This window comes from Monodon monoceros, unplaced genomic scaffold, assembly GCF_005190385.1.
Source record: "Monodon monoceros isolate NGI ecotype Baffin Bay Population unplaced genomic scaffold, NGI_Narwhal_1 Super_Scaffold_18, whole genome shotgun sequence".
Taxonomy (NCBI): Eukaryota; Metazoa; Chordata; class Mammalia; order Artiodactyla; family Monodontidae; genus Monodon; species Monodon monoceros.
The window spans coordinates 144853480-144869713 of NW_021703774.1; the positions used below are offsets into that span (position 1 = coordinate 144853480).

Genomic DNA, 16234 nt, shown 5'->3' on the forward strand with positions numbered 1-16234 from the left:
GACTGGTCAGCCCTGCTCACGGGTGGGGGAGGGGTTGCACAGCTTCCTGTTAAGGGAAAGTCAGGAGGCCGAGAGGGCCAAGTGGGCTGGAGGGCTCTCAGAATTGCTGCAGCAGGAATGAAAGAAGGCACTCACAGAGTAAGCCAGGACCAACTGAATGAAGTCTGAAAAACCTGACCTGCATTGCAAGCGTGTTTGTGCACAAACGTTGAAAATGAGGAAGAGGGAGAATGAAGACTTTGAACCCGGCAATTTTTTTTTTTTTGCCATGCTGAGCGTCTTGCAGGATCTTAGTTCCCGGACCAGGGCTCGAACCCGGGCCCACAGCAGTGAAAGCGCCAAATCCTAACCCCTGGACCACTAGGGAATTCTCAGAACCCGGCAAATTATTTCACTGTTTGGCTGGTAGGATGGTCTATATCGGTGATATGGTATTTCTCACGTTCAAGCAGAACATCTTATTGGGATGCCGTAAGTGAGAGTACAGAGGCTACAAGAGGTTTAAGAGAATTTTAGCTAGTAACGTGTGGGCCAAAAGGGTGAGGATCAAGATAGAAATATGTGAGCTGAGGCCCTGAGGCGTTGTCAGGGAGCTGCTCCTGAAGGTAGCACTGGGCTGGGCTGCAAGGTCTCCAGGGAGAGAGGTAAGGGCTAGGGCCTGACAGCTGCTCCGCCCGCCAAGTACTGGCAGTTTGGATCTGGATCTGCTAGGCATCCCTTGGGAAGACCTCCTTCCGTAGATCAGGGAGGTTTATACCCTTCAAACAGATAAACGGCCTGCTGACTAACATTGAGAAACAGAAGGAAGGAGGGAAGGATTAATGAAGAGGCAGGAGAGCCTGGATGAGAAGAGATTTGCTACAGTGGAGGTGACCGGAGGGGGTGGGAGGTGGGGACGAGCTCTCCCTCAGAGCAGCAGCAACAGGTAACACAGCCACAGAAAGAAAACCAGTTAGGTCGGGAAGGGAGGAGGGGGAGTGCAATCCAGAGGAGCGTTTAGGGTTGGTCCATGGGCTTCACTTCTGCCCCCATCCTGTTTTGTTTTTCCTCTCCCCTCTGTTGATTACATTTCTTACTTTGTAGACTGAAATCAGTTGTCTGACATGAGGAAACTGATATTAGGAGATGCTTCCTCCATCTCTGTGTCTTGTTGGGAAAAAGGGTCCTGCATCATTTTGATTAAGATGTCATTGGAATGATTATTTTTTATTCCCTTATCCTGGGTGTTCACAATACTTAAAAAGCCCCCACAGTCATGCATTTATGTGATGAGGTTTGAGCTCTAGCTGTGAAAACTGAGTCATTGCCTAAAAGCCTGAAACAAGAGTGTTCCCAGATTGATACTAGCCCCCCAGGCTGGCAGGTCTGCAGCAGAAGGGTGAGCAGGTTAGGACAGGCAGAGAAGGTTTGCATGTGTTGAGTGCTACCACAGGCAAAGCCCGATTAGGTGCTGGGAGAATCAGAGAGGAGGGAGGTAGACTCTGGAGGGGGAGTCAAACATCAGGGAAGCCCCTAAGCTGAAGTGAAGGTGCCTTGGAACGGGCTGCTGTTTAGGCCCTGCACCTGCCTGTAGCTGGCCAGTGGGAGATCTTGGTCTGTGTTAGCAAACGTCTGTTGTATGGGGTCCACTTCTGTTCCAGTGCTATGGTCTAGTCCTGGGGAGGCCCTTCCAGCCATGGGCTCGTCTGAAGGCTAAATGCTGGCAGAGGCTCTCACTGGAAGATGCCGACGTTGCTGAAAGGAGAAGAAGTGCAGAGTCCACAGTAAGGTTGGGGGCAAAATTGGTGACCCAGAAAAGGAAGTGTGAATGTATTGTTGAGTGGAAGAGAGGAAACAGAAATAGATACCATAAGCCAGAGTTCATGGGAATGGAGGGAAAAGTGTTCAAGGGGTTAAACATGGGCAGAGGGAAACTGGTTAGGAGGCATTACTTGAGAGTGGGTTAGTGGGTTGGACTAAGGTGGTGATGGTGGGAATGGAGAGGAGTTATGTGTTGTAGCCCTTAGATGTGCTGGGAAAGAAACAAGCTTGAGAACTGTGCCCTTAAGTAGCTCATAGCTCTTTTGGGTACTCGTGGGCTCTGGTCGTCAGTGGTGCCAAGAGATTTGGTAAGGGGTGGAGAGCGAAACCTATGGTTGTCGTAAGTGGAGCGCTCTGCGCTGAAGGTCCATGTCGGGTACACCTGACATAGGTTAGCTTCTTAGTGGTGATGTAGGCCGTTACTCCTCTAGGGTCTGTTTGATGAACTGTTTGGCCATTGGCCTTTGGGAGGTAGGTAGTGATGGTTGGGTAGATAGGACGATAACTGGCTGAAAAGCTTGGAATCTTGCTCTCCACAAGTGTGATACAAACTGAGGGCCATGGTTTGAGATTGCGATGTCTGAAATGGAGTTCAGGGACTCTGTATTGTTCACTGTCCACCCCCACCCCACCCCCAGCACTTGCAGATTTGAATGAAAGGCCAACTGCTCAGCTGAAAGGGATTGGTAGTTAGTTGGGGATGGAGGAGGCTGGGACTGATGAGTGGGAGGAAACATGCCATTTTGATAAGGTCTGCTTTCACTAGAGAGGTAACATGACTGGAGGGACAGTGCTAGGGGAAGGCCTTAAAGGAAGTTCATGGCAATGGTGTGGAGTGTGGTGAGGCATCTCCAGCTTGGGGTCTCAGGATATCGTAGGAATTGCTGTGATCCCGCTTTACATCCGTGGCCAGTGTTAGGCCTTTCTCAGGACCAGGAGCAGAAAAATAGCTCCTGGCTTATGTCTGTAATGAGAGGTCTTCCTTGGAGACCTAGGTATCCAGTCCTGCTTTTTGGTTCATTTGTACAGAAGGAAGGTGTTTTTTTGGAGAGAATAGTATGATGAGTGCTCTGTTGGGTAGCTGATGCCCTGGGTCTTGACGGCATTCTTAAAGGGAGCATGCATTGCTGTGGCAGGAAGACCTCTTGCTGGCTTCCTAACAGAGATGTGTCAACTTGCTCTACAAAGTTCTGGGATGTGAGATGCCAGCTTTTCCTCCCCTGGATCTTGGCGGCCAGGAGGATGAAATGTCTGATGGCAGGAGCTGGGAGTGGTTGGCAGATCTAAAGGGCTCACTCAAGGGGCTTGAGAGTGGGCCAAGCAAGGGTTTGTTCTGAGAGAAGAGCTGAGAACCTTGCGCTCTGATTCTCACTCGTCAGTATCTCTGTGATAAGGAGTTAGTCACACAGATGTTCTAGATTACACCTTTGCTATTCAAAGTGTGGTCCGAGAACCAACAGCATCCCCTGGGATGCATCCCTGGGAGCTTGTTAGAAATGCAGAGTATCAGGCCCTACTCCAGCGCTAAATAGAATCTGTAGTTTGACAAGATCTTCAGGTAATTTGAAGTCTGAGAAGCACTGCTCTACTCTAGACCAGTGGTTCTCAAACTTCAGCAAGTATCAGTATCAGCTGGAAGCCTTTTAAAACACACTGCTGTGCCCACCCTCAGGGTTTCTGATTCAGAAAGTCTGGGGTGGAGGCCAGGAATCTGCATTTCTCATAAGTTCCCAGGAGATGGGATGCTGCCTGTAAGGGACCATGCTTTAAACCACTGACCACCTTAGCTTTCTCGTCTATAAAATCGGGCAGTGATACCTGCCTCCCTTACAGAGATGTGGGCTCCGATGAGCCAGTGTGTGAGAGAAGTGTTCAGGCAGTGTGGGCAAGATGTCAGTCTTTGTTGCTCACTTACTGGTCAGTGATTTTGAAAATCTGCCGTCATGGCAGCACATTTGTTTCCCTGTCCTGGCTTCTAGCCGTCAGGTACACACAGGGAGCAGGGAATCTATGAAGCACCCCACGGGGATTCAGTCTTCTGTGAAGAGGCCAGCAGCCCCTGGGGCTGTGGATGGGGACTACTGAGCAAGGCTTCCTGAAGCCCAGCCAGCCTCTCTGGGCTCCTCTCCAGGTTGCCTGACCAGAACCCGCTGTCTGCCTGAGTGGGCCTGGTCTGTCTTGATCACCTGTTATTCACCCCCACCTCTTCACCCCCGGCTAGTGGATCTTCAGTGCGGTATTTGCACTGATTGGAAAAATGGTCTTTGTCAAACCAAGCCTCTGATTCATCTTGTGATCCTGAGCATGTTACATAACTTTCCCCACCCTATTGGGTGATTAACTGAACAGGCTTTGGCTGCATGTGCCCTGGTCCCTGAATGTGGACTCCCAACCTCCAAAGTGAGAGGGAGCTCAGGTAGAGGCTGTTCTAATGAGAAGCAATATAGCAGAGTGGTTAGGAGCATGGTCTCCTCACCACGGGACTGGACCCTCTGGCTCTGAATCTGGTGTCTACCACCTACTAGCAGTATGACTCGCCTTGAGCAAGTTACTTGTACTCTTTATGCCTCAGTTGCCTTATTGGCAAAATGGGATTAATAATAGTATCAATCTTATAGGACTATTGGGAGGATAAAATGTAAGAGCTTAGAACAGTGCCTGGCATGTAATAGCTATATGTATCAGCTCTTGTTAGTAGAATTACTACTAGTATTATTTTGACTCATGGCCTCATGGTGAGCTTTTGGGATACAGCAGGTGGCTGGGAGACAGGCCCTGCTTCTCTGGGGAGCATAAAGGGAGCCTGCAGGCCCTCTATCAGCATGTAGATGGGAACGCAGCACTATCCAAAGAGATTTTTTTCCTTCCACTGGGATGGTAAGTTGGACTTCGCACCCTTCAACTTCCCTGCCCTCCTATAGTGCTGCCTCTGGGGCACCTCTCCTGCACAGAACCTGAGATTTGTTTAAATAAATTCCATGACAAATGTATGTAAACAGATAGCTACAAAGAAATCATTTGGTTGTTTGCTGCCCTGAAGGGTCAACTTCACAGAGGCCACTAATATCAGAAGTTATTTACAGTTGAGTATCTAGAAGTATTTGAACTGAGGCTGATTCAGAGTCAGGTGCGCGTAGAGGTAGACGCAGGCTCGTACACGCCTGGGTGAGGATGCAGTTTCTAAGACTTTTGGTCTCCTTCATTTATTGGTATTATATATTTTTTTAAAATTCAGATTTCAGTAAAAGTAAATTATAATTCACTCTGCACCCCCACCCCCCCCCCACCCCCCCACCCCCCCCCCGCCATAAGGAATAGCAGTGTCTATTTTCAGCCTCTTTTCTACATTTTAATTGCTCTGGGGTCTATGGGAATGGGTGAAGACGGACATGTAGGTGAAAAATCAGCCTTTTAAAGCTCCAATTTTTTACCCTTCCTTGTCCTGAAACTTCGAGCATCAGCTCTCATCTGTCAAAGTGTAAATCAGCAATTAAAACCCAAACAGCCAAATGCCAAAGATGACCCGAAGCACAAAGCAACTGACAAACAAGTCCGGACAAATCGACGGGTAATTTATAAGCTTTGCCCTAAAATCTAATTATTTGGCAATTCGAATTTGCAGCCAGCCAGGGCTCGGCAATAAATTTAACCCGCCATAAATTATTTAGGAGCAGACTGTGGTGTAAATCAAAACCACGAGTGTTTGTTTAAGAAATAAGCTCCTTGTGCATAAAATGTCTTTTTTTTTTTTCCAAAGGAGAAACTGTTAAGCAAACCATGTTCCCTCTGTTGCCCAGTGCAGCCCTCACTTCTCCCTCTCAACCTCCCCTCTTCCCTGTGGCCAAGAGCCTCTTTGATCCCTTGGAGAAAGGGCCTGCCTTTGCATGGAACTTTTATTCAAAAATCATTGTCTGGATAAAACCCATGTTTTCACCAGGTACTGCTTTTTCTGCCTTGCTATGTGATGATGTTGCTTTTGGATTTTATCAAACCTTTCTCTGCAGGGGTGCACAGTTTTTGGACTAGAGTCAGTGGATGTAGAGAAGGGATAGATTAGTTGTTACCATCTCTAAATTGAGGGAATGCCAGTTCCTAGGTTGAGAGGGGGGAGCCATGAAGAATGATCTGCCCATTTTAGACAGGACCGTAGAAACATCGGCTCAGGCAAAGAAGAATCTGTGCTTTGGAGAAAAGGTCTGTAAGAATGCTACACTGTTAAACCCTCTGGCCCATTGTCAAGAAATGCCTAACCCAAGTCCCTTCTGCTTAAAATCCTTTTGTTGTTGTTGTTGTATCTTTGAATATAATCTTATCACTGCAGACACTTTAGCTTAAGGGAGTCTGAATACACCGAAAGCGACCTACACATTTATTTCTTGTAGTCTACTGATCGTGCGTGTGAAATTTCATTTGAAATGCTGTTGCAGATTTGTCCTCAGTTTATCAAGAGAATCACTGGGGTTCCTACTTAAGCAATTTTAGAAAGTAGCTGCATTTGAAATCTCTGCTCCAACTGAAACTTCTGCTCACTTAAAAAGGTAAAAGAGTATTTGCTTGGTGCTTCCTTTTAATCTCTCTGGCTTCCCTTCCCTTTAAAAGAAAATTTGCAGCTAGCATTTTATTGATTGAGACAGCAGATACAATAGGTTTAGAACCATGGATACTTTGAAAAATCCAAGTTCCAAGGCTTTTGTGCTTAGTTATCAAGTTGTGGCCACTTCCCATCAACCATCAGCAGACCAGCTTTTTGTGGTTATGGTGCTCTACCCTTGGACAACCTAGTAGTGCAGGTAGCGGTGGATGGTGCAGGGTGACAAAACTATCCCAATTTTAGCAGATTCCTGCTCCAGGAAACTGTGGTCCCAGGCAAACAGAAAACTGGGATGTTGGTGGTTTGTAGCAGTTGAGGGAGGATGGGAGACCACTTAGAGATGAGAGGTAGAAAGTAGAAAGTATCAAGACTTTGGCGCGATGTATATCTGCATTTGAATCCTGGCTCTACCACCAACCATCACTTCACCTCTCTGGTCCTGTGGAGAACTCTGGGAAAACAGAGAATTTTCTGTTACAGCCATGCGCTTGGCTTCTGTCTTGCTATTTATCAGCCCCTTCATGTGTTTACTCACCAAAAGCAGAGAATGAGGTCTGTGTGCTGGAACAGACCTGGGTGCTAGAGATGCAAACTGAAGGCTCACAGTTCTGCCCTCTCCGAGCCCAGAGCTCAGCGCCATCTGTGTCCCTGCAGCCATAGTGGAGGCTTTTCAGTAGCAATCCTGCAGGACTTTCTGCCTGGATGGTCCACATTCATCGCTCTTGTAACGCAAGAACAGCCTTTCTTCCTGGGAGATAGGAGTCTGAGCTCCTTAAAGACAGCCTTTCAGACTAAAAGAATCAGATCTTTCTTGACCCTTCAGGTTTTGAAAGCTGTTAGTCCTGCTCTCTTTAAGTCTCATTTTCCCTATTTGGAGTCCCAACTCTGTCCCTTACTAGCAGTGTAACCTTGAGCAAGTGACAACTGCTTTTCGGGCCTTAGTTGTTCTGTAAAATAGGGATAATAGTGATTCCCATCTCATGAGTTGTTAGGTAGATTCAATGTGGTCATTCCTATTGAGCATTTAGCAGAGTGTCTGCCACATAGTTAACAATAAATGGAAAGAATGAAATGATTCCATTTTGTGTGTGTCTCCGAGGATCTTGGGGCCAGCTCCTCTCTACCCCTTGCCCAGACTCCGAGCACCTCAGACAGACGAGCCACATCTCATTTTATTTGCCTCCGTGTCCACACCCAGCCCCTGCCTGGTAGATAGTAGGTGCTTAATAGTATTGGTTTATGACCTGATGGTGATGATGATATGACTTATATTCCAGGGTTAAAAAGGGTAAGATAAGAAAATACATTTGAAAGCACACTGTAATAAAAAGCACAACACTGGGTATGTCGTTCCACTAAGATGTTTATCATAGTGCATTGTTCATCACTTGCTCACGTATCTTTTCTGCCCTCTAGTTCGAGTACTTCTCCAATGCAGACTACATCTTATCTCTGAATCCCACTCCCAACACCTGTCCAGTGTCCTACACAGAGTAGATGCTCAGGTAGCTTAATTGAATGCAAATGTCATACAAAAGTAAGGAATTGAGAAATTATTATTAGGGTTGGGAAAGAGGGCTGGTAAATACAGACCAGTTCTTCTTTCCTTCATGGTGCTACCTTTACACAAGCAGACACTCAAATGTTCCTTTAAAAAAACATGTTCCCAGGGGAATGAGGAAATAGAAGGAGGGCAAAGGAGGAAGGGCAGAAATAACAGTTTCATGATCCGAGCACCTGCCCCTAGAAGCTGGCACTTAGGGCACATCTGCACAAGCTCTTGGGTGGAATTAATGTGATCAGCTTAGAGTTTGGGGGTTCCCGCCCTGATTCATTATCAGCTGAAAACTGTTGAAGTGTTTGGCATACCCAAGGTGTATTAGCTGCGGAGTTTTGTCATCTGGTACAGATTGGGGCTCCTCTCCTATGAATGGGCTGTTGGGGCCAGTGTTTTGAGGCTCTGGGCTTGTCTGGGCAATATGGGAAGGTTAGAAGTATCTAAGTGAGGTCCTTACTCTTCTGACTCCCCAAAGGGTCATCTGTCAAAAGTTCCTCTTTTGCATCCTCAGTGGCTCAAAAGAATATGCCAGTGTGTAAGGTCATTGTTACAACAGCTGATGGTGGTGCTGAGGAAGGGCCCCTGCAAAGTCATGTTCTGAGATTGGCCCTGTTCTTGGTCTTGGAGGGAAGGCTTGGCTGATGGGCATGCAACATTGGAGAGGTGTTCAGGTCAGGTCCAATTTGCTGCGTTCTGGCCCCCAGGCATTTCAGGGGTCACTCGTCTTCACATGGAGCCGAGGCTGGCTTGTTCCCCCTCTCTGGGAGGGTCATACTTAGTGTGAGCACTTAGGTTGGCTCCATTTCCCCAGGGGTGAGGAAGCCAGCAGCAGGAAAGATTGAGCTGCAGCAGGGAAACCCAAAGGCCAAGTTTTAAGAGTATCTGTTGGGGATGCTGACTCGGTGCTGGTCAGAGTGGGAGCTGAAGCGCTTACTATTTTACAATAAATACTAATAAAATTCTAGATCTATAATGACATTTCAGATCTCTAAAACAAACCATGTGCTTGTAAAAAAGTGGAAAGAGATCAACTTTAAGCCATAAATTCTTGGTAATAGAGGGTTTTTTTTCTATTTATGTTTGATAGATATTTTTGTTTCCAGAGGAATGTCAACTCCTAATTTCATAATGTATCATGGGCTTAAGAAAATTGAATTTAATAAAAGCCAGAGATGAATGGCATCCTTAAAGGTCCCAACACTTGTCTTTATTAGCAGGACAAACTGCAGGTCTCCAAACACTGCTTCTCTCCAAATGAAAGTTTAAATGAAAAGTACAGTTGTGTCACAGGTTAAATTTCATTGTGGGCCCAGCTAACATTGTTAGTGAGGAGCTGGCTGTATTTGTTTCCTTAGACACCAGGGCAGCCAAACTCACCAGGCTGCGGAGGTCTTTCTGTTGCGGAAGTGTTTCTCCTACTTAGCGGCAGAGGAAGGATATATCAGAAGTGAGCCTGACTCAGATGAGCCCCACCTCAGGGTTAGCACTTGGAAATCTTGGGTATCTGATTTCAAAATACACATTGGGGACCCAGTGTGTATTTTCTGTGTGTATGCCTCAGTTCTGTTTTTCAGAGCCAAACTCTCCTCTCTGGCCTACTTCCTAGTGCGGTGGGAGGAGAGGCATTACCTAGTCTAAGCAGCAGCCTGGGCTTCCTCTCTGTTCCCTTCTGCCTCAGTCTTGCAGTCTTTCTGCCCTTCCTATCTCTGGGGGCTCCTGTCAGCTTCCCCATCTTTGGGGGCACTCCGGGGAGACCAGTCAACCAGAACCTTTGAATTTCTCAGTCATGAAATCTGGCTGCCTTGATTTGTTCTTCAGTCCTGCTGTGATGTGTTGGATAAAGATGCTTTAAAAATGAGGCCAACAGAGCAGGTATGTTTGGTGGGGAGACGCCAGGCTGCCGTGGAATATCAGGGAGATGGGCTGTTTCTCCTTCTGTCTCCCGGCTCATCCATTTCCTTAGTGCAGTCGGGTGTCAACGGCTTCTGTGTTGCCTCTTCAGGCTGTCCCTGGAGAGAGCCAGTTTGCCTTGATTTTAGTGATACTGGAAAGGTCCGCACCAGAACGGGGGACCTGGGATAGGGATGCCACTGGGGCTGACTGTGGTGGCCACTGAGTGGGCAAAGCCCCCCTCCTCTCTCTTCAGTGGAGGCCTTTTTCACATGCTAATTTTACTGGGAGGATTTTGGTGTTTTTTTTTATTTATTTTTATTATTTCCTATTTGTCTCTTCCAGATGTTTTCAGGGCAGTTTTTTTGTGTTGTAAACTAATTCCATTCATGTTTTAAAAATTTATGAAAGCGCTAATAAAAATGTCAAAGTGGTAAAAATGTTAGCTTTTCCTCTGCTTTGATTAAATTTTGCAAACTGTTTTTGAATATTAAAAAGCACTCATTTTTTTTATTCTCTCTCCTGGCTTTCCCTCTTCTCTCCAGCATGTGCGTGCTCTCTCCGGCCCTCTCCCCACTCTGGCGTGTTCCTCCCTTCCCAGGAGCGATGTATGAGGCGGGCTGCACAGCCGGCGTGCTGCAAGCCTGTTTGCACACCAGGACCTTGGTGCTGTGCATCTCTATTAAATAATGGAGACAAATTAATCTTAGAGACACCAAACAAATTGTCACTCCTCCTTCTCTTCCATTACGTTCCAGTGGACTGGGAAGGGCTGGCTAAGTGATTGGGTTGGGGGGGGGCAGGGGGAGAAGCTGAGGGGTGGGCGTACTGCCTGAAAGAAAGGTGGGAGGGCACTAACTCTTATTACTCTTATTCAGTTTTCCTCTTCAGTATCCCCTTTGGCCCCTTTGGCTTTATTTATTATTTATCTTTTTTATTTCCTTTTGTAAAAACTAATGAAACTCATCGGCTCTGTTTAAACTTCATATATGGAAGTCTGTGCATTAGTCTGATGGCTGGTTATTTATGTGACTGGAGACCCAGGCCCATTCCAGGGCAGGGACCTGGGCAAGAGGAAGGGGGTCCTACTTTTAGGGGCTCGAGTGAGCAGCCCTCTGCTAGAGAACCAGTTGGGGAAATCAGGGCAGATGTTCCCACTGTCTTCCCTCCCCTTTCCAGAGACAGTGGGAATGGTATATGTGTCGAGTCCCTGGAACCTGTGAGGATGTTAACAGCGGGAGGGTTAGGATTATAACTGAGCTGGCACCATCTCACTCAATCTTGGGTTTGGCCTGGCAGGAGCTAATGAGTCCAAAACACTCCCCCATTCTTGACTCTGAGTTATTTGAAATGGTTAGTTAAAAAAAACTCATTCCTCCTTTTCTGTGCCTTTGCCGTTCCAGGAAATCATCGAGTTCCCCATCCTGAAGCTAAATGGCCGGACCATGGAGATTGAGTCTACCTTTCACATGTATGTCCAGCCCGTAGTCCATCCACAGCTTACTCCTTTCTGTACAGAGGTAAGGGCCCTGGCTGGGCAGCAAGGGTTGCTGGGACGGGAGCCTGGGGATCACTTGTGCTCTATACGGGCTGCTTAGGTCTTTTCAGTGGTTAAGGCAGGTGTGCATTGGACCCAGTCAGCTTTTTACAAAGCCTGCCACTCCCCTTGGACCAGTGTGGTCATTGGGGGACCCAGAGAGAGCAGTGGCACAATCTGTCCCAGCTTCCCCAACATTTTCCCTTCCTTGTCATCCCTCCCCTTCTTGGTGACCAGGCACTTGGAATTTAGGAGCAGGGTGGTGCCTCTGGGGTTCAGCTTCTTTTCAGTTCCATTTCCCTTAGGGCCCTTGGCAAGAGATGAAGATTTCAGCTTCTCGGAAGCAGAGGTTATGTTCAGGCTTTCTTAGCTTTCTGGTGATGTTTTTCTGTGCTTGAGCAAAGTGGTCCTGTGTGAAGCATTGGCTGAATTTGTGGGAAGCACAGCGCTATCACTGAGGAAAGACAAGAGCAGTCCAAGTGGGGTATGAGGACAGCCTGGCTGAGGCTGAAATGTCCTTATCCTTATCCTAGGCTGGTTCTGTACTCGGCCACCTTGCCAACAGGTTAGTATGGCCCCATTTCACAGATTGTGAAACCGGGACTAACTGAGATCTTGATGCTTTCTGGAGGCTCAAAGAGCCATCGGCAGAGAGGAGGTGCCCCTGAAGAGTCTGACTCCCAGGACTGTATGGAGAGGCCTTCTATGGCTGCTTTTCCCTGCGGTGCCTTGTGTTATTTACTCTGTGGTAGCCACAAGCTGTGTGTGGTGGAATCACCAGTCAAGTGTGTGTGGTAGAGGTGATGGGAAAACATGAGCGTTTTTGGAATCTTAAGCATTTGGGGTGAGAATACATTAGAGACTTTGTGCCTTCATTTAGAGACCTACTTTCTTCATATGAATGAAACAGGAGGAAAGAAGTTCTTGAGTAATCCCGAAACAATCCCTTTGGTGTGGAAGGGGCTGGGGAAGGGCCTGCCTGCACTGCTGGGGGTGCTCAGTGGGCTCTGAGACTGACTTAGCCCAAATATGAGTCTTAAGGGTCTCTCCAGGGCTGGATGCCAGTGACCCAGGTGGGCCTTTTGTTGTAGGCATCCATCTGCCAAGGTGTCTAGTCTCAAGCCTTTTGTTGTTCCAACCAATGCTGTTGAGGCTCTTGCTTCCTCTGGGGTCAACTGTTTTTCCCCCTCTTTCCCCTGGGAATTACCTATACCACTAGGGGGTGCTAATCTGTCCTGTTTGCCCCTTTTGAAAAAAATCATCATTTTAATGATGATGAAAATCCCCTTCCTTATGGGAAGGGAAGGGAAGACTTTCCTTAAACCAGCCAGGTACCTGAGCCCTCCACTGGCCTGAAAGTGTAATGTCCTCTTATCCTTTTCTTCCTCTTCCGTATGTGTGACCTCCCCCTTGGGGGCTCCAGTTCCAGCTTGCTGCCTGGCATAGACAGGCAGGCCTAAATTTGGGGAAGTTGCTACTTGTTTAGGAATGGAGCAGAGCGCTGCTGGAACTCAGCCCTGGGCAGGAATGGATGATTGAGAATATTGGGAAAAGGGTTTTTTTTTTCAGAGCAGGGCTGCTGCTGCTTCTCTTTTGGGGAAGGGGAGGAAGGATTGTGAGCCTTTTTTTTTTTTTTTTAAATTTATTTATTTAATTTTGGCTGCATCGGGTCTTTGTTGCTGTGTGCGGGCTTTCTTTATTTGCAGCAAGCGGGGGCTACTCTTCGTTGCGGTGGCTTCTCTTGTTGCAGAGCACGGGCTCTAGGCGCACGGGCTTCAGTAGTTGTGGCACGTGGGCTCAGTAGTTGTGGCTCGCGGGCTCTAGAGCGCAGGCTCAGTAGTTGTGGTGCACGGGCTTAGTTGCTCCGCGGCACGTGGGATATTCCCGGACCAGGGCTCAAACCTGTGTCTCCTGCATTGGCAGGCCGATTCTTAACCACTGCGCTACCAGGGAAGTCCCGATTGTGAGACTTTGATGAAAGATGTTTCTTTTTTGTAGAAAGTTTCACCCAAGGACACACATACATAATTTGGAGGGTGGTAGGCTTGGTGGTGTGGGATCCTCATTACGAAGCCTGCTCTGAAGTGAGGCTGTGGCTGTGCTGTAGGTATCGATTTTGCCATTTTGTCTCGGGCTTCCAGAGCTCAGAACTCTCCCTGGCCTGGTCCCTGCCTTTGCATCCAGCCTCAGATCTCCCTGCTTCGTCTCCCCCTGACTTCCCTCAGTCTGCCTCTGCACGCGATGGTCTTTCTGCCTCTGTGTTGCGCCCACCCTCCTACTTGTCCTGCAGCACCCTGCTCAGGGTCACCTTCTCTGGGAAGCCTTCCTTGAGCCCAGGCTGGGCTGTGCTCACCCCAGCGTAGCACCAGTCAGATACATTATACTGCAGTCATTTATCCTCTCTCCACTAGATTGTGAGTTCCTTGAGGGCAGAAATTAGATCTGATCCATCTCGGTCCCATCCTTAGGGCCTGGCACCAAGTAAAAATACATGTTCCTTGAGTGAATATTGTCAAGGAGTTTTTCAACCACACCTTGCCTCCCCTCAGAGTAGCTGTACTGCTGAGTTGCTCTTTTGAGTAAGTAAAGTCTTCTTTGTAAAACCTCAGATCGTCTAAATATTGCCCCATCTTCATACTAGATGGATTGTAATGCAAAGAGAGGCATGGACACGGGACGCGGCTGTCGTTCTGAGACCTCATCCAATCTGGCGGTAGTTGCCTTTGCGGGTCGGGAGGGAGGTCATTACGGCCAGAAGGAATCTTTCATTAGTAAGTGTGAGGAACAAAAACCTCCAGATTTTCCTAGGCAGCTCCTCTGGTAGGATTTTCTCTCTTGCACAAGAAGTGTTTTAAGAACCCTGACTGTGTGTGTACATGCACAAGCACATGCTTGTGTTGGGAGAGAGACGGGCTCAGTGCTGGGCAGTAGGAAGAGGGATTCTGCCTTGAGTGAGTCTGCAGCCCACATGTAGACACTCTTACTTGCTCTGTGTAATGGACATGTTGTTAGCCTTCTTGAGGTCCTTTCTTAGTTCCAGTTGATAGTTGGTCTGGAGACATGGTTCTGACAGAGATAGGATGGGATGTGTTTCTTTCCTTTCCCTACCACCTCTAGAATCTGCTCCAACTCATCAGATCTCTGTCTCTAGCAGCTGGGCTGACCATGTGCAGTCTTTTTTGTTGTTGTTGTCATTGTGAGAAAAAAAAACCAGGAAAAATACCCATTTTGCTAACTGCCAGTAAAGGGCTTTGTCTTGCACCTGTACTTATAAAGGGTGAGATTTATTGGTCTCTTTGTCTGAGGAGAAAGAGTGGGTCTGATTATCAGATTGCACACCAGAGACAAGTGCTTATGTAATCAACAAACTGTCTTGGTGTCAGAATACGATTGTGCTGGAGATAAACTGTGAAGGGAGAAAGCACTGGATGCTGACATGCTATTGGCACCGAGTGTCCTGGGCTGCTTCGTGTAGTTGCCAGTGTTTATGAGGAAGCCAGCTCGTTCTTGGACAAAGCCCTTGTGCGGGAGGGGATCTCAGTAACCAGCCATGTTATCAGTCAGGGTCAAAAGCTCCTCGCCTTGTGGTTTCTGAGTCTGGAGAAGCGGGAGTTAATCTGTAATCCCTCAGTGAAAGGAGCCACAGAGCACACATTAATTCTTCCTCTCACCTCTCCTGCTTTAAGTGGTTAAGGTCTCTGAGCTCTGTTTAGCCTGTGAGCCCTGGTTCTCAGCTTAATAAATACTTGGCTTTGCTCTAGTACCTTTCATTGTGAGGCTGTGAAAGCTTTTTACAAACATATATTAACCCAAGTGGGAATGGGCTTAAAGAGCAGCATGAAAGATTTAGGTTAGGCATAAGGTATAACTTCCCAGTATTTATTTTATTATATTGTCTCTCTTCCTCACAGTTTGTGGTACAAGTCTTATAGGTTGTCAGTATCAGGTACAGGGACTGACTTTTAAGATTTCATCCTCTTTTCATCCAGTGCCTTGGCAGAGCTGGTAAGATGTGGTCCATTGTTGGAGGCATTAATGCAGGGGAGTGAGGCCTGCCCCGAAAGGATCTCCAGCCCCTGTGTCTCTGGGGGTTGAGTTCAAGTCCTTCAGCTGTAAGCCGTAAGTCATGTCCTGCTGGACATGGTGGTCTGGGAAGCATGGAGAGGGAGGGAGCTGAGCTCACTAGGCTCCTCCCAGGCTGAATGATTCTGGGATTGCTGAGCCCTGGAGAGGAGTGTGAGAGAGCCCCAGGATCCGGGAGGCTCCCACCCTCACCACAGCCCAGGGTGGGAAGAGGTGGGCCTAGTCTGTGGTGAGAGACCCTGCAGAGCAGCGCTCCAGTTTTTCTTTTCGGTGTAGTGCTTTTCCTGGGGCCCAGGGAAGGTGCTTGTGCACCTTGTACACAAGTGCTGACCTAAGTCCCATCTCCACGGAGAGAGGGTTCTTGGCAAGGGTGCCATTGGTTTCCTGTGTAAGCGAGACTTTCTGGAAGCCCTTCAGTGTTCATCTGAGTGACCCTTGGTGGGAGCCAAGAGAAGGAGTAGACCTAACCTTGCCCCAGGAAACTCAGACTGGACATGAGACTGTACACAGACCCTGGGGCTTTCCGAGAAGAATGGCTGTGGGCCCCCTTCTCCAGGATAGTTCTGACCCAAAGCCCCAGCTCCAGGCTTGGGGATGTGACTCGGCCCTGGGAGAACTGAGCAGGAGAGAAGCTGGGCGAGAAAGGGCAGTGGTAGGTGCATGGGTGCCAGCCAGTCATCTGGCTATTGGACCTGGAGTTGGCAACAGGCCTACTCTGGACTCCGGCCCCTGCTTGAGACAAAACGCAGGGCCCTTCCTGCTCAGTGTGTGGGTC

The 16234-nt window shown here is 48.0% G+C and overlaps 1 protein-coding gene across 6 annotated transcripts in view; it reads left to right on the forward strand.

Moving 5' to 3' along the window:
- Window positions 1-16234, forward strand: part of ERI3 (ERI1 exoribonuclease family member 3) — a 129367-nt gene that overhangs the window by 22005 nt on the left and 91128 nt on the right. For all 6 annotated transcript variants that reach the window (XR_003794323.1, XM_029227593.1, XM_029227587.1 and 3 more), the window contains one exon: window positions 11243-11359. Coding sequence is in view for 5 of the 6 variants with exons in the window: in XM_029227587.1 (XP_029083420.1) it covers window positions 11243-11359 (117 nt within the window). In the remaining variant the exon portion in view is untranslated. The remainder of the gene's footprint in view (window positions 1-11242; window positions 11360-16234) is intronic.